General features: G+C 36.5%; 2 protein-coding genes, 1 long non-coding RNA gene and 2 other non-coding genes across 5 annotated transcripts; 1 reads left to right on the top strand and 4 right to left on the bottom strand.

Moving 5' to 3' along the window:
* Window positions 1–72: 72 nt before the first annotated feature.
* LOC122037627 (ethanolamine-phosphate cytidylyltransferase-like) lies at window positions 73–9,826 on the bottom strand. The gene is made up of 8 exons (XM_042597144.1): window positions 9,140–9,826; window positions 7,230–7,465; window positions 6,128–6,306; window positions 5,400–5,471; window positions 2,869–2,936; window positions 2,630–2,750; window positions 300–365; window positions 73–217 (listed from the first exon to the last, which is right to left on the bottom strand). Exons 1-8 carry the CDS (start codon window positions 9,463–9,465, stop codon window positions 74–76), a joined length of 1,212 nt encoding a protein of 403 aa, XP_042453078.1. The 5' UTR covers window positions 9,466–9,826; the 3' UTR covers window position 73.
* Window positions 9,827–10,459: 633 nt separating this feature from the next.
* LOC122037631 lies at window positions 10,460–10,620 on the bottom strand. Its single transcript, XR_006127685.1, has one exon. It is a non-coding gene; the product is annotated as a U1 spliceosomal RNA (small nuclear RNA).
* Window positions 10,621–18,009: 7,389 nt separating this feature from the next.
* Window positions 18,010–18,170, bottom strand: LOC122037632. The gene has a single exon (XR_006127686.1). It is a non-coding gene; the product is annotated as a U1 spliceosomal RNA (small nuclear RNA).
* An 872-nt stretch (window positions 18,171–19,042) lies between these two features.
* LOC122037630 lies at window positions 19,043–23,389 on the bottom strand. Its single transcript, XR_006127684.1, has 2 exons — window positions 23,187–23,389; window positions 19,043–19,378 (listed from the first exon to the last, which is right to left on the bottom strand). It is a non-coding gene; the product is annotated as an uncharacterized LOC122037630 (long non-coding RNA).
* LOC122037629 (protein LURP-one-related 5-like) lies at window positions 19,879–21,380 on the top strand. The gene is made up of 2 exons (XM_042597146.1): window positions 19,879–20,219; window positions 20,857–21,380. The coding sequence occupies exons 1-2, from the start codon at window positions 19,965–19,967 to the stop codon at window positions 21,217–21,219; spliced, it is 618 nt and encodes a 205-aa protein (XP_042453080.1). The 5' UTR covers window positions 19,879–19,964; the 3' UTR covers window positions 21,220–21,380.
* Window positions 23,390–23,447: the final 58 nt, after the last annotated feature.

The following is a 23,447-nucleotide window of genomic DNA, read 5'->3' as shown; positions in this document are numbered from 1 at the left end:
CTAAGAATATGATAAACAAAGCTGATATGATAGGATGATGATAAAAAAAAACAATACTTGTAATACGATAACCTCAAAAGTAATTTGAACATGCCTGATATGCTTCATGGTTAGAAACAATCCTCTTTATGATTGTACTAGTTGTGATGTCCAAAGGGCTCTTTAGTTGCTTGTAAATTCCCATAGCCATGGGAACGGCATATGGATTCGAATCCTCCTATAGACAGACAAAGCATAGTGTCAATAGTTCTGCTATCGATATTCTACTGGTACTACAACATCCAACATCATAGAAGTACCTTTAAGAAATCGATATTTTCAGCTATAGTTCCATGAACAACCAATGAGATATTAAATGTGGTAATCTGTAGATACACAGAAAAAGGGTCAGCTTAATCTATAGCAGACACTACAACAAATGTTGCTTCATGCAGAAAATTACCGCTAAAACAACAAATGAATGGAGCAATTCAACACTTATACAAGCATCCATATAACAAAAAATAATAATCAATACACAATTAATACACAACCTTCATGTTCATGAGCCAATTCTCAGAACCACTCAAAGAAAGCATGATTTCAAGATTCAGAAATTGTATCTACCATAATAGAAGTTATCTGAATACTTAAAAGTGGTATGCAAATGCCGATAGTTGGAGATCCTAACATACATGCCAAGCATTCTGATTTATTTTTGGCATTAGAAATGGGTATAAAAATATCAAGAAGCAGCTGTTTCATCAGGTTTTATAAATTAGGGAACCATAGATCATCTATGTTAATATACATTCATCATAATTCCAACAAGAATGCATAAGCTGGGATATGAACAAACTTCACAAAGAGCATCCTCTAACTGAACTTTGAGAGATAAAACAACAAGAAATGTGATTATCAATGCTAATCCATGTCTTTTGTCAGGATAAATGCTTCCAATCACACAAAACTGGGGTATATTGCCAAATTCATAAACAAATTTTAAGTACAGTTGCATGTATGAACTTTGTCAAATTGATCAGATTATTAACACTCCAAAATTAAATAGAGGGATGCTGATGGGAAATTGTCTAGGTTGTTCAGTCACCACTTTTATTAATAAATAAATAAATAGATAGATAGATAAAATTCCTTTGCAACTCCCTCTACTGTGTCTTCCATTTTTTTTCCCTCCCCCTTCTATCTCATTACGGTCATTTCATCAGAGCCACGGCTGCCAGAGTTTTAAATGTTACAGGTCACAGGAGGTGGAGAAAGTGGCCTTTGTAACATGTGCATAGAAGTGCAACCTCTTGTGATAGCAACTCTAATGGCAATGCCTCATGCAAGTAGTACAGAGGAATAACAAAGAAGAGACGGGGAAAGGAAAAAAAATGAGGAATATTAAATGTTATTATTCTTTTTGATAGTCAAATGCTGAATAGGTGTCTCAGATTTATTGTCCCCATGAGTCAATTTAATTTCCAGAGTGATTAAAATTGTTCACTTATGAAAGTTCTAGTGCACTGAAAAAGTTGGTGTATGAGACAGCAAGACCCAAGACCTGCGTATGATTTGAGGCATTGACCCTTCATTTATTCAGTCTATAACCATGCAAGTGAAGAAACATTAGGTCAGCCTCTTCATACAACCAAATCAAGGCTTTGATTAAGAAGATCAATTTTTGTTATTGGCCTCTATCCCAAAGAGCTTAGGTTAGACACAAGAGGGACCCCATAGGTCATCCGAGTTGGTATGTGGTGGGATGCTTGCCACATGAGGTCGCGGGGTCGAAACTCAAGATAGTCGGGGCATAAATCCCCGGTCCCTGTGCAACTCACCTCACCTGCCACATGCTCACTCAGGATGCTGTGATTTACTTCCCTAGTGATGGCCTTGGGTCGGGTGCGGCGAGGGCGCTGGGGGCGAGCGATTTGGCCTTTTGCCACATTAGGTTAGACACAAGAGGCCCCCTCGGATGGGTCTAGTGGCTAGCGCATGAGGTGTTGCCATCATGAGGTTTGGGGTTCGAATCTCGATAAAGCCGAAGTAAATGTCTCCCTTATGTGCTAGTCACTATTCCAAAAGCTAGTAGCTGCCCCGTGATTTACCTCCTCCGTGTTGGCCTGGGTCGGGTTGGCGAGGGCGCTGGGGGCGAGCGTATTTGCCTTTTCGCCATCATTAGGTTAGACACAAGAGTCCTGGGCTATGGTGCAACGGCAAGGCATCCAGGTTATCACCCAGGCACCCGCGGTTCCAGCCCCAGCTATGGCGAATTTACAGAAATTTTTCCTCCAAATGAAGCATGCAACTAAAGGATGCTGGACTCCTGGGTTGCCCGCTGCGAGCGCTTCCCGATTTACCCTGGTGGCCGGTGGGAAACTTCCATGGGAGAGATCAAAATTATTCATTTTTGTAGGTTTTAGTGCAACGAAAAATCGGTATATCCTGTAGCAGAAAACCCAATCACTTATATACGATTCGAGGCATTTACGCCTTTTATATTGTCAATAGCCATACAGATGGAGAAACATTAGGTTAGCTTCTTCATACAACCAAACCAAGGTTTTGATAAAGAGATCATTTTTTTGTTAGTGAGGTATTTTCTAAAGACCTTGGGTCACACACAAGCAGTTTAATAGGCACTAACCATATCCTTCGAAATTTCCCAAGGTGCACCAATTATCACTTCATCTACATAACGGCATGCCAAAACACTCAAGCTTCTCTCATGGAGATTCATTATTGGACGATGGAGTCCTTGAGTGGCACTGCACATGAAAAATATATATACAATAAGTGAATCATTTCTCTGGCCAACTTTCACAATTAATAATGATACAAAAAAGTGTTCAATGAAAGATAAAGCCCAAAATTGGGTAAAGCAACCTGACTGTTTGATCTGTGTGAATTCCTACAAGAAGGAAGTCTCCAAGTTCTCGAGCAAGTCGAAGTATCTGCACAAGAAATCAATAGTCAGGCAATGCTATACCATATGCTAGCCACAAAAAGAAAAGTTTAGAAATAAAGCAATAAAGATATTTGTTAACAAGTAGCTCAAATGGAAAAGGAAAAATGCTGTAATGCTTCCCAGTGCATTAGCTGGATGTATGACTTTTGGTATGACTGAAAGTTACTATTAGATGTTAATTCAAAGTCCAATGCAAAATAATAAGCTTGACTATGCTAGAACCATATCGCAACAAGGAAATATTTTCTATCTACATGAAACAGCAGAGAAACAATTTAAATTGTTGAGAAATTAGAAGTCATAAATTTGATAGTCAATTGTTAGATCTTATAACAAGATATTCTTACCAATACCCAAACAAGATTGATGACATTAAGGCGCAATCTTGATAAGAGAAGGGGACAAGAGTGCCCCAGCCTCCCCCCTTGTCCATGGAGTATGATTAATCTAGGTTGGTGTTTTAGCCTTTGAACACTAGAAATATTCATAGGGGTGGCAACAGAGCAAGGCTTTTTGGGTACTCGTAACTACACAGCCCATGTAATTGTGTTCGAGTTGTCACTTTGCAGGTTCCTCTAAGACTTAAAAGAAAGTTTTATAAAACGGTGGTTAGACTGACTATGTTATATGAAATTGAACGTTGGACTATGATTCGAGTACAAGAACAGAAGATGAGAATTGCAGAGATAAGGATGTTAAGGTGGATATGCAATAAAAAAATAATAATATTAGAGAGAAAGTCGTGATTGCATCTATTGAAGGAAAACTCTGGAAGACGCATTTAAGATAATACAATCAATAAATACTCTAGTTAAATGATATGAAATTGAAACAAATGTGCAAATAAATGAGGAAGACAAAAAAAAAGACTTAGTTAACAATAATAAAATAAGAAAATTTTATTAAATATAAACAATGATATATTAGGGAATAAAGCCCAATGACGTAGAAGGATTCATATAGCCGACCCCACCTAATTGAGTGTAGGATATGTTCTATGCTGGCTTGTGCAGTCGCCACACTTGTCACCTCAGCCAACATTTTTGGGATATGTTCTTCTCCCTTCTAGTTTCATCTTAGCCAATCAAGCAAATGAGAAATGAAGACCACCTCACAATGGTGAGGAATGAGGACCACACTCTTTGGTCTTCCCATATACAAATTATATCCATAGTATCTTTTTTAATTCCAGCATTTTTTCCTACTTGTACGTAGCTTCTAACACAATACCCTTATCTCCTTGTTGAATATATGTTTCATTCTATTTTATTTGTTTAACCATGGGTTGTGATTTATGTTTAGCATTGTTTATTATTTCACATATAACTTCATTACACCATTATTTATACATGTTTCAAATATAGAAGTTGATTCACAGCGCACCTTAAGATTGTTCATCATGGTACAATGGACTATTCAAAATCCAAGTTTCACAAGAATCTAAATGATGCAACACCTAATGATGAGCTCTAATAATCCTTATGTTGGTAATGCAGTGGACTTGTTTTTTCATATTTTAATAGAACAAATTTATCAGAAGTCTAGTATCCCTTCAAATGTCATGTATAACAAACGAACAGTGTTATAAATGGTGACTGAGGCGGCCGCTTAGGCAGGAGGCAGGCATCAACCACACTACCTTTGTCTGAGATGGTGCTTTAGCCAGTAACTCACCTCCTTCTGCCACCTCCGCTACACCTCGAATTGACACTGTCGCCGTTGTTTCACCACGATGATGCGTTCGGACACGTCACCTGGCCCGACAACAAGTCCAGACATGTTGCCCGAACCCGAAAGTGTCGCCCAAGCCCGGCTACAACCCGATCGTGTCGCCTGGCCCTGGCGACGCGTCTGGAGACGTCGTGCGAGCCCGGATGCATCGCTCGAGTCCGACGACATGCTCGGAAGCATCGCCTAGGTTGGAAAAAGTTTTGGTCGCGTCGCACAATCTCGACGACCGGTCCGAACACATCGCGCAGTCCTGACGAAGTGTCTTAACTTGTCGCTCAGTCCCGATGACGCGTCAGACTCATCGCCTTGCCGAAATAGGATACACGGGTTTGTAAGTTAGGATTTAATAAAATAACTTTATGTTAATAATTTTAATCAACTCATAATTATGATTGAGATAATTTAAATAGACTTAATTAAAACCTAATAAAATTATCCCATTAATTATATAAATATATAATTTTATTTATTTGTTTTTTAAATATTTATATTTAATATTTAATTTTAATTAATATATTTTATTAAAAGTAAATATTATAAGAGTTATGATTATTTATAATATTATGTATAAAAAATAGTAAAAAATTTAATTGCCTAAGCGGCTGAAGCGGTAGGCAGTCACTAACCGCTCTGCCACCACATACCACCATTTACAATACTACAAACGAGTCCTACAATTACCACAGAATAAACAGGAGAAAAAGGAAGTAAATCACACCTCCACATGTCCAGCATGGAATAAATCAAATGCACCATCTATGTAAATTATACGAGCATTGGGACCTGGACCCTGAATAAGAAATGGGAAAAAGAATTAGGTAAGGACAAATACTATGACTATACTTGAAACCAAAATAAGAAAAAAAAATAATTTTAAAATTGAAAAGTCAGTATAGCACAATATTTGTGCACTATATGTGCTACACTAACATAGAGGAAATCTTAAGATAAACTACTGCACTTAACTTTACTCAGGATTTAGAATGATTTAATTTTTAAAAAAAAATCAAGTGCTAAGAATACAGGCACAAGAACCTGCTGACTAGCATAGCCCAACTGTTTGTTTAATGATTGTTAATTTCTATCTCCGGGGAGTAACAAAATATCTAAAAACATAAAACAAGAATGTATACCACGCACAGCAAGTGGCAATAATATAATTGACAAAACTCAGCTACAAGGAAAAATTGTTTTCTTCGGGATTAAGGATGATAGTATTGAAAAAGACAATTAGGTGATCTATTACTAGTAAAAATCTCAAGCATATCTTTTTTGCCAAAAACTGACCAAAGCTCAAATTATTCTTGTATCATCAATGAGAAAAGTAATCTCAATTATCATGAAAACAAATTTTTGAGTTGGAATAGAATTTTGGTCAAATAATTGTAGGAAATATTCCAACAACAATTACTAGCATTTAACTTGGAAAATGCTCTCGCATTATACCTTGTCATTAGAAAATTGCACTATTCGCCGAGATGTTGGCAAAAAATGGGATATCCGAGTTCCTGTAGCAGATCCTGCAACATCAACTTTCGAGTTGTGCCCATGGCTGAACTGCCTTTGCAAAGAAGAATGATTACTACCAACAAGGGATCTCTCCCTTACACATAGCAGCATGCGACCTGTATATGTCAATTTCAATAGGTACTAGGGATAACAGCAGAAATTCAAATATGTTAAGTGATCAGTTAAGTTTAATGAACTCTAGAACAAAAGAAGCTAAAACCTTGATAAATAAGAAAAATGAACAACATTATATAGGTATAGAATCAGTGGTATATGAAAAACAAAAACAATATTTAGACTACTACATAGATCTATAAAGTTAAAGATTGACAAAAATAAAAAAGGTAGTGACAGTGATAAGCCAATATGCCTCAAATTTGAAGAATGCAGAATGCAGATCTATGTTGCCAACAGGTGACATACCTAGGGCAAAAAGATCTTCCGCATGAATTTTGTTGCTGTAAGGTATGCATTATGCTAAAACTGAGCCTAGGGCAAAAAGATCTTCCGCATGAATTTTGTTGCTGTAAGGTATGCATTATGCTAAAACTGAGCATGAAGATCATGTAGCAAATATTGAAAGCAGAACTGGATCAAATTCACAAGAAATATTCAAGATCAATTTAAAATTTCAAAATCTAAGAAATGTTGATAAGCACATTGAACACCTGCCAATGATGAATCTATTGAGAGCATCAAAATATATATTTTATCCTCTGTAACAAGATTATGCTTGAATATGTTGTCACTTGTCACTAAATAATCAAATCAAACTTAACATGATATTGTTGCAAGAGTTCTAGTTTATGAATCCTACCTATCCAGCAAAAGTTGAATGGCCTTAGACAGTTAAATATATGGTTTTTCAATTGAATTGTCCACCCAAACGAGGGAAATTTACAAATATAAAAACTAATTGCCAAACCAGAGCATCTGTTTCAAATTGAATGTGTTCAAATAGATGAAACAGATATTGTTCAGGTCACAAAAGGGCTATAATTAAAAAGGCAAACAAAAAAACATAGGGCAGAATCAATACCAACAATATCGGTGCTAGATACTCCTTCAGTTCTTTTGATTTGTTTATATCGACCAGCCTTTTTGGCCAGGGCATACGCATCAGTACCATCTGGCAGCAGACAAGGATCATCCCCATGGATAATATAATCTATCTGATATTCAGTAAATAACTTATTCATGAATTCTTCAGTTATAGCATAGGGAGCATCATGAATGACCTCATCAACCCACTTCACTGCGCCTACCATAATCATCCTACCAAAATAGGAAATATGAAAGAATTACAGAAATGGCAATGTCACTGAACTGCAACTTTGTTTATAAGCTAAAACAATGTCACTGAAACTACAAAATTGGTGTAATATAAACTTTTACATTGACATATAAAAAGTTGTCCTTAATTGGCCAATCAAGGTAACTTGACAGTTAAGAAAGAAGACCAAGAAAAGGAAAGAGAAAAGAGGGGCAACTGAAGCAAATGACAAGAAAAAAAAATGGAGGGGAATAGGTATAAACGAGAATGCAATGAGTTTGAGATAAGATGTTAAGTGATTGCAACAATATACAATGAAGCATCTTAAACTATTTTGACTAATATTTGGCATAGTAACACAGCTTATATGCTATCCCTAAACTCAGGAAAGAGAGCACACGATAGCCAGCCATCATTTTTTCCTTCTTTCTCAATCAATTTGAGTGGGGAAATCAAGGGATCATCAATACCATCACAATCATATCTAACATCAGATACATATCAATTTTCTAACATAGAGGGGAGATGCAAAACTGTGTTTGAGAAACTGAAAAAAAAAAGTGGGAAAAAAACTTGTAGGGAAAAATTTCTTTCGCCTGCCAAAAGTTCATCTGCTTTTTAAAAACGTCTCCTAGAGTTTTGATATCGTCAGAATGCCCCCAAAAAGTTGAAATTATGTGGTATCATTTTATTGGAGCTGAAAACTACGTTATCCCATTAAGTATAGTGATAGTGTTGTGATTGAAGGGTAAAATTGTAGGGACTTTTCAGAGATTTGGGGGAATTTTGACGATCTTAAAACTCTAATATCATTGTGAAAAAGTAGGTAACCATTGGGAGGTGACATGAAATTTGCCCAAAACTTTAATTAACATGAAGAACTAAAATAATTGAGATGTCCAAAAAAAACAACAACAAAAAAGGCAGAATCAACTGAAATGGCAGCTATATTTTGTTCTTACTTGTTTGAAAAGTTGAGATATAATGTTAGCAATATCAACCTTAACAAAAGAAAATGGATAGCTTCATGATAGTTAAAGAGGCAATTCATGTTAGGTAGTAACAGTTGAGACATCAAAACATCAAAATATCATATCAAACATCCATAAAATAGAATCCGGAGAATTTGAGAGATGAATCTCATGAAAAAGAAATATAGTATAGACAACTAGAAATTTCCAGGAAGCATTACTAACTGAAAGGCCAAGAGATGGTAGTAAAAACTTCAAGTTATTGACAATTCTCAAGTGCTCAAACAAAATGGTTTTCTTTCTGATTCTTTAGGACGAACCCGTGAATAAACACAATAGTCCAAAAAAAAAAAAAAGAATTGTATTTCAGTTTTCAACCATTAAAAGAGAAGGAAGTAGCCATCTTAATAGGCAAAAAAAAAAAAAAAAAAAACAGATGATAACCAAGCAATGGTGATCAGTGGCCGAAGGACGCAATAGGCTCAGATTACGAATTAGTGTTTTGAGTCATTAATCTGAAAACAGCGTAGCGAAACCAAGACAACGAGAAGATGAAATATTGCCAATTAATTGACTAAAAAGACAGACTAAAACCATGTAATTGCCACAATTTTTTTAAGGAAATAAAAGGTCAAAGACAGTTTACGGTCTAAAATCCTATACTCCATATCTCAGGGGACCCTTGATGAGATGTCGAATGCCTACCTTTCATGGAGAGGAGTGACAGGCGGCCCCTTATTCACCTTGATTTCGTCATCACTCACCACTCCAACAACGAGCTGGTCTCCGAGTGCCCTAGCCTGGCGCAGGGCATTGCAGTGGCCGTAGTGCATCATGTCGAAGCACCCGTCCATATAGACCCTGACGGGGCGCTTCCTCCTGCGGCGGATCCCGGGGAGCCGCACACCAAGGACTAACGACTGGAGGCGGACGGAGAGGAAGGAGAGAGCGAGGAAGAGACAGCCTACAAGGCAACCCACAGCGAAGCTGGGGTATCCAAGGACCTCCACGGCGCACGCTCCGAATCCCATCAATAGGACGAAGAGGGATGGATCTAAGTTGGAGCCTAGGGTTTCAAGTGGTCAGCAGCCGTCGGCGGAGCTCCACCAACTGCCGCCGTAGCCGGGAGAAGCGGATGCCCTATATATAGGCGCGAAAGCTGCGGATTCCTCGATTCTCGGTGTGCGTGAAGCACGATGATAGAGGGAATTCGGAAATAGATGGTTCGAGAAAGCAGCAGGTGATGGAAGCGTGATGGATTAAATGGTGACCGTCGGATGGATGGATGGACGGACGGAATCGCCACCTGCCACCGTCGGTCGTTCCAACGCGAGGCGGTTATAGAGAATCCGATGGGGTGGCAACCGGCGACGACGTGGCTTCGGGATTCTTTTAATTTTTCTTTTATTTGTACACGAAACACTTATTATTTTCCTTTGCGTCTCACGAAAAAAAAATAAACATATTATTTTTTATTTTTTAAAAAAACAAAAGTGAATTAAAAATATAATAATATCAAAACATCCTTCTCCACGTTCAGACACCAAAGACCGCATGCATGACTTCCAGCGCACGCAAAATATAAAATCTTCAAATCTTATATTTTTAAATCATTTAATAAGTTTCTTGATATTTATGTTTGTGATCAATATTTTATAGCAATTAAGGATGTCAAATAAGTTTAGGGTTACGATGTGTAAGATATTTAGGTTATTATCTAGATATTCAATTCCCGATTTTATCATCTGAAAGGAATTAATCTAATAAAGAGACGAGAAAAGAATGAATAAAGTTTAAAATATTAATTGACAGGAATTTATCTAATAAAGAGAAGAGAAAAGAATTTAAAATATTAATTGTCAGTGTAGCCATCAAAGGAAAATTTCCAATATATGTAAAAGAAAAGTATATCAGTCAATCCACGTAAGCGATGCAAAATTCACGAAAACGGCCTCTTTAAATTCTTCGTTCAATTAAAAAAGAAACTTTAATTTTATTGGCAAAGACAAAAGTTTAATTTTATTGGCAGGGGCCGCGCAAGCGCGTACCCCCTCTAACACAAATTATGACGTCCACTCTCCCACTTAGGGAGATGGTAAACCAACGCCCCTCCGTAGTGCAATGGAGACCGTTGATTTAGGCCACGAGCCTTATTGATCGCCCGTCGACCCCGTCCAGGTAAGTATGATCCAACGTTGCACACAGCGCGTATCTTATACCGTCTGTCTGAGTTCTCTAGATTCCACTCCGAGATGTGGGACTAAAACCCGTGAATGTGATTAATCCTGCCCTTCTCCTTTGAAGCTGACAACAGAACTCCCTCTAAGATCGGTTGCGAACCATAGCAGAATCGAGCTTCGACTTTCAACTCTGCCTTCTCGCGATTTTGATCATCATCGCGGTTGTTTCATGGCGATTCGAATGCAGCAATGTGCTTACTTCACTAGCCTACATGGTATTCCCTCTGCCCTTCTTTTATCTCCATGATTTTGAGAAGGATGCCTCTGTTTACTTGAAACGGGCAACAGAGCTCCCTCTGGGTCAATTTGTGAACCAAAGCATCTTCCAGTTCCCATCCACAACCCTGCGTTTCTTTTTCGTGATATTGATCATCATTGTCACTGCTGTTTCACGGTGGTTCATGAACCAGGAAGTTCCACCTTTCGGTGCTGAGTTCATACGGAGAGGGATCAATGGTTGCCTTGCAGGTGTCTGATTCATTTAAGGCCTATTAATTTCATGTTCATGTGGTTTCCGAGTGGAGATTCGCACGGCCTTCTGGGTTAGCTTTGTCAAATTGAGGCCATTGGATAGATTCGCAAATGACATGACGATATGTTGCAGAGAAACTCTGTTTCTGAATAACAAATGCATTAACTTCAAATTATTTAGACTATCTCCACTCCATCGTCAAAACACCAAATTTAATGTCAAATAAACACTAAAAGACTCCAACTCATACATCAAATTTCACACCAAATTCCATGTTTGGTGATGGACTATTCATATCACCATATTTGATATGGAAGAGAGTTTTTATTTTTTTAATTTTATTATATAATTAATAAAATCAAATGTAATTAATTTTTTTTGTCTTTACTTATAGGATATTTAAATGTAATTATTATTTATTATAAATTTAAATTAAGTGTATTTAATAGCATATTTAAATGTTATTATGTATAATTGTAAATATTTAATTTATTAAAATTATTATTTTAAATTTATTTAATATATTTTAATTATAATTACATTTACAAATTATCACTAATTTCATAAAAATAATATAATAAAATATTAAAAATTTTATATGCATAAATATAAATATAAAATATATTACCCATTACATTAACATACAAAATAAAGATAATAATGACATTAAATTAAAATATTACTAATACAAACTTAAAAACATGAATAACTAAGCTTAACAAACAAATATATGGTAAAAACGATACTAATAAAGCATACGTAAACTTAAAATTACTTTAATAACATTATAATATTAATATTCAGGAAGATCACTCCCTATTCCGTTAAAATAATTATGAAATTATCCGAAAATATTCGTAGGATTCTAAGATTCTTGATCTTCACCCTGATATTGATTGAGTTGTGATCCTTCTCCCTGTATTAGAGATTTTGAGATCCTTCTCCATGATGTGCAATTGATTGAGATCTTTGTACTTGCATTCTCTTTTGCATAATTCTAATTTACTCATTGTGAATATATTCACGAATCATCGGGTTAGAGATTAAGTTCAAATCTTTGAATAAAATTTTAGTTTCTTCCTTGTAAAGCATAGTATCTGTCATTTTTGTAGTAGCAGCAGTACTTGCATTCATTGCCTCAACAAGTTGAGCATTAATATTAATTACCTTTGCAATTTGTTCATCATTCTTTTTCTTCATTTTTGTTTTTTTCACCCTTGGAGGTCGTTTATTAGAAGTAGTACCACTATTTGAATCAGTGATATTAAGATCAAAAGCAGACACACAAGGAGATGAAGGTGTATGAAATGCTTCCTCGGAGAATTGTTGTTTAGATGAATTATCATTAACATTTTGTTGTCGCGATTTCATGCATGCAGTATTCATAGTGTCGGTATTTTTCAATGTCTTTGAGAATATTCCAGACATGGTCAAATTTGAAACTCTTTGTGTATTTTGGGTCTTCTGCAAATAGCATTCTGGCACGAGTTAACTGCAAGAAAATAATTGAACATCAGTTATGAAGACAATGGTATATATTAATAAATTTAGACTTTGATTTTAAAATTTAGATAATCTAAAATAAATATGAGCAAAATAACCTACAATATCTTGTTCGGATGCTCCACTAGGATTCAGATGTTCAATTTGTAGAATGCAACCTTTCATTTTGGATACTGCACTTAGCATAAAAGACATTCTTTTTTGCAAAGATCTTGGCGGTCGGCTATGATGCACAAAATTCGGACCTGCATGAAACTCTTTCTCAACTCTTGCCCAGAATTGATCCTTTGATTGGTTGATCCCAATGATTGGATTTTGTGAAATATGAAGGTAATTAAACATGACATAAGTGTTTATCTTCTTCAAATGAGTATGAAGCTTGTCAGGGGGTTACACTCATTTTAGTAGAAGAGAAACTCTCACAAAAATTGTTGACATAAAATAAGTTATACCAATATCTGGTAAGTCATTATATAGTGAAAAAATGTGAATATAAAATTATGCAAATTTTGATTCAGTGTTAGGCCATGTCGCCTGCTTAACTTGTCCCGATGTTGTCATTATTATTGTTAGTTAGAGCCCTAGAGCCAATCATTTGATGATTGTATGGACTCATTGTATCATATTCTTGTATATTAATAAAGGCATTTGTTTGGTTATTATACTTATTTGTATTAGTGCCAAATAGACTAAGTATAATAGCATCCTTGAGTAGAAGGTTCATATCTATATCAATCGATTAGTTGAATCGATAGTGAGATGATATAGGGAACACTACTCTAAATCATTCATAGTCGAGTATTAACATTCAGGGACAATGTTAATACAATAAGACTAGCATGTAGGTCAGCTCGATGACTTGATCTCACAAGTCATGGATATAGAGATATCAAGCTGACACATGGGTATGCATTAGAGAATGTATACTGAATGACCCGCCATGAGAAAGTATCATGGATCGTTATATGAGTGTCATATACTTTCTCATGTGGCTATTAGTATGACTATTAGTCCTTTGACCTGAAGTCACCATGGATCCCTACATAAGGAGTTATGTACTTTGGTTTCGTCAAACGTCACCCGTAACTGGGTGGACTATAAAGGCGATTACTGGGTATATAACGAATTATGTAGAGGGATGTGAGTGATGTAGATGGGATCTATCCCTCCCATATGACGGGAGCGTCATCGGTATTCTTGATAGAGTGAGACCACTAAGTGCATGACCATGCCCAAATGAGTCAACATTAGATGTTGAGCTCATTTGATCGAGTGAGTCTACTTGGAGTTCAAGATTTAAATTGATTAGAGGATGACACGGTCTATGCCTCATATTGATCAATCTAGATGTCTAGAATAGAAGGAAAAATGTCACATATTGTGAGGAGTCACAATTAGTAGTCACAAGGTGATGTCGGATCTCGACATTCTTGTAACTTGGGTAGTAATGATTTGTTGCTAGATACCGCTCATTACTTATGCTCCTAAATGGGTTTAGGGCATTGCTAACGTTACAAGAACTTATAGGGTCATACACTTAGGACAATTAGATGGAGATTAGGTTCATATGATGAACCAAGAGGATTAGATTCATTTGATGAATCAAATTGGATTAAGAGTAATCCTAATTGGGCTAACTTGAGTTCGACTCAAGTTGATTCATGTGTTCAATGAGTCTAATTTAGATTTTGACTTATTGAATCAATTTAATTAAATGAATTAGATTCATTATATTAAGTTGGCTTGAATCAAATGGTTAGATTAGATCAACCATGGAAGAAATTGGGTCAAGTTTGACTTGACTTAAGAAGAAGACCAAAGGTTAATTTTGACTTGACCTTTTGTCACCTCGTTGGTGAGTTGGCATTAGGTGGACCAATGATGATACTCCACATCATCATGGGTGCCACCTCATGGAAGTTACAAAGTCATTCTCTTAATGGCTTCATATTAATTGCAATTAATGCAATTAATTTGGGAGTTTTCATCATGGAGAGTGGCCGGCCACTTTGATTTTGAATGTGAATTCATTTTTTCATTCAAGTGGTGTATCTTCTTCTTCTTCCTCTTGAAGCTCTTCCTCTCCCTCTCCTCCTTGCCTTGGCCGAATCTTACCAAGGTGCTAGCACACCTTTGTGTAAGGTTTTCTCCACCTACGTGTCCGTGTGGATACTTCTAGAGGACCGACGCTTGACGGTCTAGAGATCCGGCAACTCCTTGGACGAGCGGGAACGCGAAAGGCACGCAACAAGGGTAAAGTTCTTAACATGTAGATCTAGGAGTAGATCTAAAAGGTTTTTTCAAACTCGTACTCGTATTTATTTTTGTTTTTCCTTGCACGGATCCGTTGGCCTTGGGTGATTCGGGGTTTCTGCGACGCGAAAAGCGGTTTTCGCGGCCCGAAAAACCCAACAATTATGTCACGTCATCTGTACATATTCGTCCAAATGTGTTCATTGTTAGGTCACGTCATCTGGACACACAAAAATGTGTGTTCAATGTTTGGTCACGTCGCCTGCTAAACTTGTCCCGATGTTGTCATTGTTGTGTCACGTCATCTGTGCATATTTGTCCAAATAAGTTCATTATTAGGTCACGTCATCTGGACACACAAAAATATGTGTTCAATGCCCGGTCATGTCGCTTGTTAAATTTGTCCCGATGTTGTCATTGTTGTGTCACGTCATATGTGCAAATTTATCCAAATATGTTCGTTATTAGGTCACGTCATCTGAACAAACAAAAATATGTGTTCAGTGCACGGTCACGTCGCTTGCTCAACTTGTCTCGATGTTGTCATTGTTGTGTCATGTCATCTGTGTAATTTTGTCCAAATGTATTTATTGTTAGGTCATGTCATCTAGACACACAGAAATGTGCGTTCAATGCTCGGTCATGTCACTTGCTAAACTTGTCCAGATGTTGTCATTATTGTGTCACGTCATCTGTGTAAATTTGTCCAAATATGTTCATTGTTAGGTCACGTTATATGGACAAACAAAATTGTGTGTTCAGTGCTCGGTCATGTCACCTGCTCAACTTGTCTCGATATTGTCATTGTTGTGTCACATTATATGTACAATTATGTCCAAATGTGTTTATAACATACATTATAAATACATACTCCATAAGTAACATGTACCTCATCCATTCAATTATCTCAGAAAATGGATAACAACATTGAAGGTTCATCAAATTTATCATCTTCAAGCTCTGATGATAATAACTATACGGAAAGTTTTGGTGCAAGGCAACAACTGATCGCTCAGGTGATTTCTACCAACAATCAAATTATTTTGAATTATGTCAATGAAGGAAGTAACAAAAGCATGCATCGAGGCTCAATTCTTAGTCATAATATGATCAATCGTAATCGTGAAGTTGCTGATTGTAATCTATTCAATGATTATTTCGCCGAAAATGCATTGTATAACGATGCACTGTTTCGAAGAATATCCATGATCTTTCCCATGCGTTCCCAATATGAGACTATGTTTGCAACTTTGCAACCCCAACAAACCCCCCTCAAACAAAGGACCATAGGCTTCCCACGTCCGATCCTCGACCCACCAGGTCTTCCTACCCCTCGGTCCACCCGACCTACTAGGACTTTCTACCTGGTGCCTGGTCCTCTTGATCCGAACATAGGAGCCCCGACTTTCTTTGTTCGAGGTCAATATTGTACTCACATGGCTCAATCAGACCATAGCTCTTGTGTACAGTCGGCGGTTAAACTTTCTGGCAGTCCGGGCTCTGATACCAATTGTAGGATCGAAAACAATTTAGATATCTCCACATTAGCATGATATTGTCCACTTTGGGCCTAGACCCTCATGGCTTTGCTCTTGGGCTCTTCTCAAAAGGCCTCATTCCAATGGAGATATCTTTTCTCTTATAAACCCATGATCTTTCCCATGTGTTTCCAATATGGGACTATGTTTGCAACATTGTAACCCCAACAGTTAGTAATCATGACAACTATTTTGGCAGTACCTACGATCTCCAAATGCTCACGATGTTGCTAGGCTACTTCAAATTGGTGAGCAACGAAGTTTTCCAAGTATGTTAGGTAGCATAGATTGCATGCATTAAAGATGGAAAAATTGTCCAGCAACATGGGCAGGACAATATTCTGGTCGTAGTGGAAAGCCAACAATTATTCTAGAAGCTGTAGCCGATTATAATATGTGGATTTGGCATGCGTATTTTGGGTTGCTAGGATCGAACAATAATATTAATATACTTGAGTCTTCTTATCTTTTTGCTAATTTTGCTGCAGGTATTACTATTCCTGCTCGTTATGTCATTCAAGGAAAAGAGTACAATATGAGTTATTATTTAGCTGATGGTATATATCCAAAATGGTCAACACTTGTTCAAATGATTCATGCTCCACAAGATCGAAAGAATAAATTATTTGTAATGAAGCAAGAAGCGTGTAGAAAGGATGTTAAGCGAGCATTTAACGTGCTCCAATCACGCTTTACAATTATTGTAGGACCTTCACGTTTTTGGTAGAAAAATATTTTATATGATATATTGACATCATGTATTATTATGTATAATATGATAATTGAAGATAAACGTAATTTAAATGCACCAATCGTGGAATACTTTGAGGTGCCGACTCCAGATGTTGAGCCCACAGTAGATTATAGTACTCAATATGAAGAGTTTCTAATTCGATACAGATAAATCAAAGACAAAGAAGCTCATATTACCCTTCGAAATGTATTAATTAAATATTTATGGGAACAATATAGTAATTCTGAATGTTAAAATCATGTAATATTATATTTTCAATTAAATATCATTGTTTGTTTTAAATAAAAAAATAAAATATTTTATCCTAATTGTATATGATTTTATAATATATATATATATATATATATATATATATATATATATATATATATATATATATATATATATAAAAGTTGAATACTGAATTTAAAAAAGATAAAATATCAAATATTAATGAAAAATTAATTTTTGGTGTAATATGATGTAAATGGATTGGAACTAAAATAATATTTTATGCTAAAATTGTATTATGAAAAATTTTAGTATGAAAATTATACGTATTGGAGATGGTCTTAGGGAGTAAACATGGGCACTGAGTTCAACATGTTTTATATTCTACTTTCTAGATCTGGTTGCACTGATTTATATTTGTTCAGCGAACCGAACTTGGCTAAAAACAAATTTTGATCTTCTAATTAATGAAGGTACGTCTCGTGAGACAAACTGTCCGTCGTGGTGAAATCTTCAAGGCCGTTTGTAATATAGGAGCTCTGCACCCTAAGTGACAAAATACTAGAGATGTTTCCCATAATCAAACAAAATTTTAATTTTTATTTGCAGGGGCCGCGCAAGCGCGTACCCCCTCTATCACAAATTATGACATCCACTCTCCTACTTGAGGAGATGATAAACCCACGCCCCTCCGAAGTGCAATGGAAGTCGTTGATTTAGGCCACGAGCCTTCTTGATCGCCCGTCGACCCCGTCCAGGTAAGTATGATTCAACGTTGCACACATCTCCTTTCTTATACACAGCCGTCTGCACTCTCCTACATCGACTCAGCGATGTGGGACTAAAACCCTTCAATGTCGGTTGCGAATCCCTCCCTTCTCCTTTGAAGCGGACAACAGAGATCACTCTAGGTCAGTTGCGAACCAGAGCAGAATCGAGGTTCCACTTTCAACCATGCCTTCCTTCTTGCGATTTTACAGTTCGGATGCAGCGATGTGCTCACTTCACTAGCCCTACATGTATCCCCCCTGCCCCTCTTTTATCTCCATTATTTTGAGAAGGATGCCTTTGGTTTCCTTTCATTAACCTTTTTCCCTCAACCAAATTCTAGCCTCTAGTGAAAGAAAAAGAAAATATTAAATTAAGTATTCATACAATTGTAAAAGAAAAAAAAAATCCAAAGATGTAGACAAAGATTGGACCAGATGCAAAGAGGAAATGAAGGTAATAAATAACTCAATTGTAGTCTCTCAGTGAGCTACTGTTTCCAAAACAAAATGATAAAAAAATTCCTGTACAATAAGATGCGTTAGTGTGGCATCTCGGCATTGTGGGATTAAACTCGCAAAAGTTCAAAGTTCCATGGCATCTCCTTTTTTTAGTTTGAGGCCTTGCAACTTGCATGTGAAGCCAGTGAAGGAATCCATCAACTTAAGCACACGGAATGGCTTGTCGACTTGAAGCTTGATGAATGTTGTGAAAAAATAGTGCATGCACAGATTGCACAGAGCTGGAGAATAAAATAAAGTGGAGCACGTTCATCTAGAGACAGCAAAAAGCCAAAGGTTCTCCAATTACATCAATCAGACTAGCGGAAGTTGTGTGATATTCCAAAATTCTAACATAGCTAAATCAAAATTCTGGGGAAAAACGAGCTTTTAAGAAAATGGATCTACCACAGTTCAACAAAATGATTTAAAAAAAAAATATTAATCCCAGTTAGCCTCTCTACAAAATGAGTTAAGCTAACATGGCTTGATGAAACACCAGTTTAATGTGCTAATTATACAAGTTAAAGCCCCTACTCTCTAGTAGTAGCAGTGCTGCATCAGTTTAGCTGTAGCCATCACAATATCTCGTTTCTCAAATGGGTAAAGTCATAAGGCTGGTTCTGACTAATGCACCCTCCGTTTTAGATCCTGCCTATCAGCATTATCTGGGCTGTATTTTTTCCTTTACAACTAGCTACTTTACCTGCCATGAGAAATACAAATTTTACAAGCCAAAGAAAAGAATTTTCAGCCAAGATGAAATGCGAAGACATCTCTGCATGGGTTACCATTCCATAAACCAAGATTCGATGCATAAAAAAATTGTAGCTATCAACTCTTGTGAACAAGTAGGCTGCAAAAGAACATTCATTTCAAAATTAATTCATTTGGTACTTTCTTTGAGGTATCAGATGATCCAATTTATTGCTTAATTTGGGAGAAATAGAATATTTTCTTTACTGTTGTTGCCTACTTGCATCAGCACAGCAGCAAGTTCATTAAACAATGAACACAGTGGTTGTATTCAAAGTTCTATGCTTTTGTTCTTTCGGCTGATTAGAATACCTGGAATCTCATTCCTGAAGGCATTATCTTCATCTACAGTTCGAAAAAGACAACTCTCCCCTCTCATCACAAAATCCAAATCATACACAACTTCTACCACTATATTCATAACCCTGAAGAGAGTGTGCTCTATAAATACATTATGCCATGACAGAGGCAACCTCACCAAGTCACCATTGAGAAGCGTTCTTAGCACCCTTCCTTGTAATCCGATCACAGAGAGAATGTCTAGGGTTCATCCAAGACCGAGCAGGAATGATGATGAAGAGTTTAGTACAATAGCAAGCCATCCATCAGTATGGACAGTATGGAACAAGTCAAGCATGGGTTTTCAAGGAACAGATGGATTCACAATTTACGATAGCAAGGGAAGATTAGCTTTTCGGGTTGACAATTACTCAAGAAAGCACAAATGTTTTGCAGGAGAGCTTTTGCTCATGAACGGGGATGGGAAATCAATCATGGCTCTGAGGCCACAGGTATACCATGAACGTTGTTTTAGTTTGCCACTTTTCAATAGCCATAATATGGTAAGACAGAAGAAAACTTCTACGGATAACAAAGGCTAAGTTCAAAATCTACAGATTGAGAGACGTGCAGTTAAAATTTCACACTGGTTTTCTATGATTAGATAGAATAAAACATTCTAGAATTTTTATCCTGATTTAATAAGCTTATATATGATATTGATTGACCGTAAACTCCCTGCAGAAACTTTTTAATGTTCTCAGAAAATACAGTCATGCTTGAAGAAAGTAGCACGGATAGCCTATCTTTTAGGATGATATGCTAGAATGCATTAAGTACTTTTTCCTTCAAAAACTTTTACCTAGAAGTACCAAAGTTAAAGGTCATCTGACCTACCCATATCAACTTCACATTATACATATAAATACCCCCAAAAATTAGTTTAACCTATCAAGGAAATAGAAATCGCACAAGCAAGCTTTAATGACAAACTGTTGGCAATTAAGAAGACAAAATTAAGTCAAAAAAATGACTCTGTGAAGCAAGGTTTTGTTGATGATACTGAAATAAGCTATAAAAGAAACTTTCTTACATGTTGAACAAATTGCCACAACACAATTTATAACCATGCCTGTTGCGTAATGACAGATCTTGAGCATGCACAACAGGTGGAAGGGATTCAAAGACAAGGATGGTATGGACACAAGTTGTAAAACTGAAGTATTTTCTATGAGAAGGCATTCAATTATTCAGAGAGCTGATAAAGCAGAGGTGTTCATGGACAGTCCTGACAACCATTCATCTGAACCAAACTTCAGAACTGAAGGATGCTTCAAAACAAGAAATTGCAAGATCCTAGACAGCAAGGGCGATGAGGTGGCACATATAATCCATAAACAAGTGAATGATTCAGTCACTTTGGGCGATGAAGTTTTCAGCTTGATCATTCAGCCATCCATGGATACTGAGCTTATAATGGCTTTTTTGGTTATCATGGACCGCATATGCTAGAACTTTTCTTTAAGTCTAACATGGTTCATGACTAGATGATAGATAAATGTAATATACCACATAGATTAATGATGGTTAGGGTAGACAAAAGCATAGTAAGTGAGTTGTTATAGAAATTATTAAAACATCTATATAATTATGATGTGATACTATTTTTAAAAGGCTGTGTTGATAGAATTTAGAAGAACTCAACTACATGAAAGTTATTTGTAAGGTCTAGCATCATTTTCTAGTTTTCCTTTTGGAAAGAGAACTTTTTCTCAATACTGTAGAAACATGAATTCAGAGGAAGCAGTTGAAAGGGGACCTTGTCTATCAGATGGAATGTTGATTAAGAAGATGGGAAGTGAATAACTGAAGAACGAAGCATTACTAGTATTAATACCAGCACCATGCTGATTGAAATTTGACTATTAAATAGCATTAAAAAGTAGCAATATTAATGTATTAATGTCGTCATTAATTAAAACAATCATTGGTTTTTTAAACATAACACATGTTATTACTTCCCAATGTGGGTAAAAATGAGTACAAAAAAGAGTATTTTTTTCAGTATACTCATATGAGCTTTCTACACCATATATTTAACTTTTTACACATCATTTCAATCAGTACAATTCATACATTACCATAATTCCACCAAAATAATAAAATAAGAGGTCAACCAAAATCTCAAGTAAATAACACAACTTTTTGATCATCTTCAAGAGCCATTAAACTTTAGAACTCAGATAGTGTTCTTCTCCTACATATCAATTAAATAGAAGCAAAAGAAAATAGATTATCCAACAGAAATAACTTATGCTTACATATTTAAGTTTGTGTGGCTAAAGGAAGTATTCAGTAATAATTTCTGTATAGATCCACAAGAACTTGTATAAGATTGTAAATTATAATTCGTCATAGACATTGAAATTGTATGTTGATTTACAATCTTATAAAAGTTCCAGCGGGCATGTACGGACTGAGGGCACTGATGACTGGTTGCTTAATTAATGATGATTTAGCCCAGCGCTTGCATAGATCTGCTAACTGCTACCAAGTGTGCAACTGGTCCTTTGTCAGTATTTTCTAGCAATTGTTCAAGAAATTTTCCCATCTTCCCATCTTCACTTTGTCAGATTTCAATGAATAATAAGCACAAGCACAGGAGAAGTCTACAAAAAAACCAATGTGATATACCTATGCTGATTGTTTATTGAACATTTAAATAGCCAATGTAAAGTTTCTTATAGCAGCCCAGTTGAATCCTTCGAAGCGTAGGCTTGCTAATCGAGCATCAAAAAGTTGATTTCAACTGTTTTCCTAATTTAGCACATGGAGAAGTTTCAAGCACCACAGGTGAAACCCATCTTTAGAAGTAATGATTAAGATTTGTTCTAATTCTTCTTTCATAATGAAATACAATAACTCCTCTTCAATTGTTCTTACATATAGCTCAGTAGAATAATGTTTTCTTCTTGTGGCACAATATTATTATCTTATTTCTTTGGCACAAAAAAAATATAAATATAAATTTAATAGCATAACAAATTGAAGCATAAGTGCACAAGCATTGCATGATACTCAGGAAATAATAAACAGACACATCTACGAGAGTCTAAATACACGCTTCTGTGAATGACATATATGACAGTATCGATATGCAACTGAAGGAAAAGAAACAAAGAATGGGCAAAATCCCTTCTGTCGAGGTAAGATAGATACCAAGAGTGTAGAAATTCTTGTACTCATAAACGGTTTTGCCAGCTTATTTATATCTGTTTTCGTTGGACAAATTCAACTACAGACCGAACTCTATTTCAGCATGTTATGAAATCCAATGCATCCGAATCGGCACAACGTGATCATAACCTTTAAGCTATTATAAAGATGGAAACTGGAGCTTCCGATCGAAAAGTTTCTGTAAAGCGCACAAAGATTCAACAGAACGAAGCAAAAGAGAGAGAGGTTGGAGGAACTAGTACCCAGTGAGGAGAAGTCCGGAGTTCGCAATGGACAAGGTCTAGGCCGGAGACGAAGCACGAGGAATCGAGTTGATCAAACGAAGGCTGAGCAAGCGCCAAGCAGCGATCGACCTCCGTTGGCAGTCGCCAACGAAATGGGAGAGGATCGGAGAGATGGGGCGAGACGAAGACGGGGCACTAATATCAGTGGCACGAATCTTAAGGCATCATCAAAGGGCCGCGGTTCGAAATAATGGGCTGCGATAAAGGCAGGACGTTTAT

Source organism: Zingiber officinale, unplaced genomic scaffold (genome assembly GCF_018446385.1).
Source record: "Zingiber officinale cultivar Zhangliang unplaced genomic scaffold, Zo_v1.1 ctg69, whole genome shotgun sequence".
In the NCBI taxonomy this organism is placed as follows: Eukaryota; Viridiplantae; Streptophyta; class Magnoliopsida; order Zingiberales; family Zingiberaceae; genus Zingiber; species Zingiber officinale.
The sequence above is the reverse complement of the archived record's forward strand: the minus strand, read 5'-3'. Positions and strand labels throughout refer to the sequence as shown.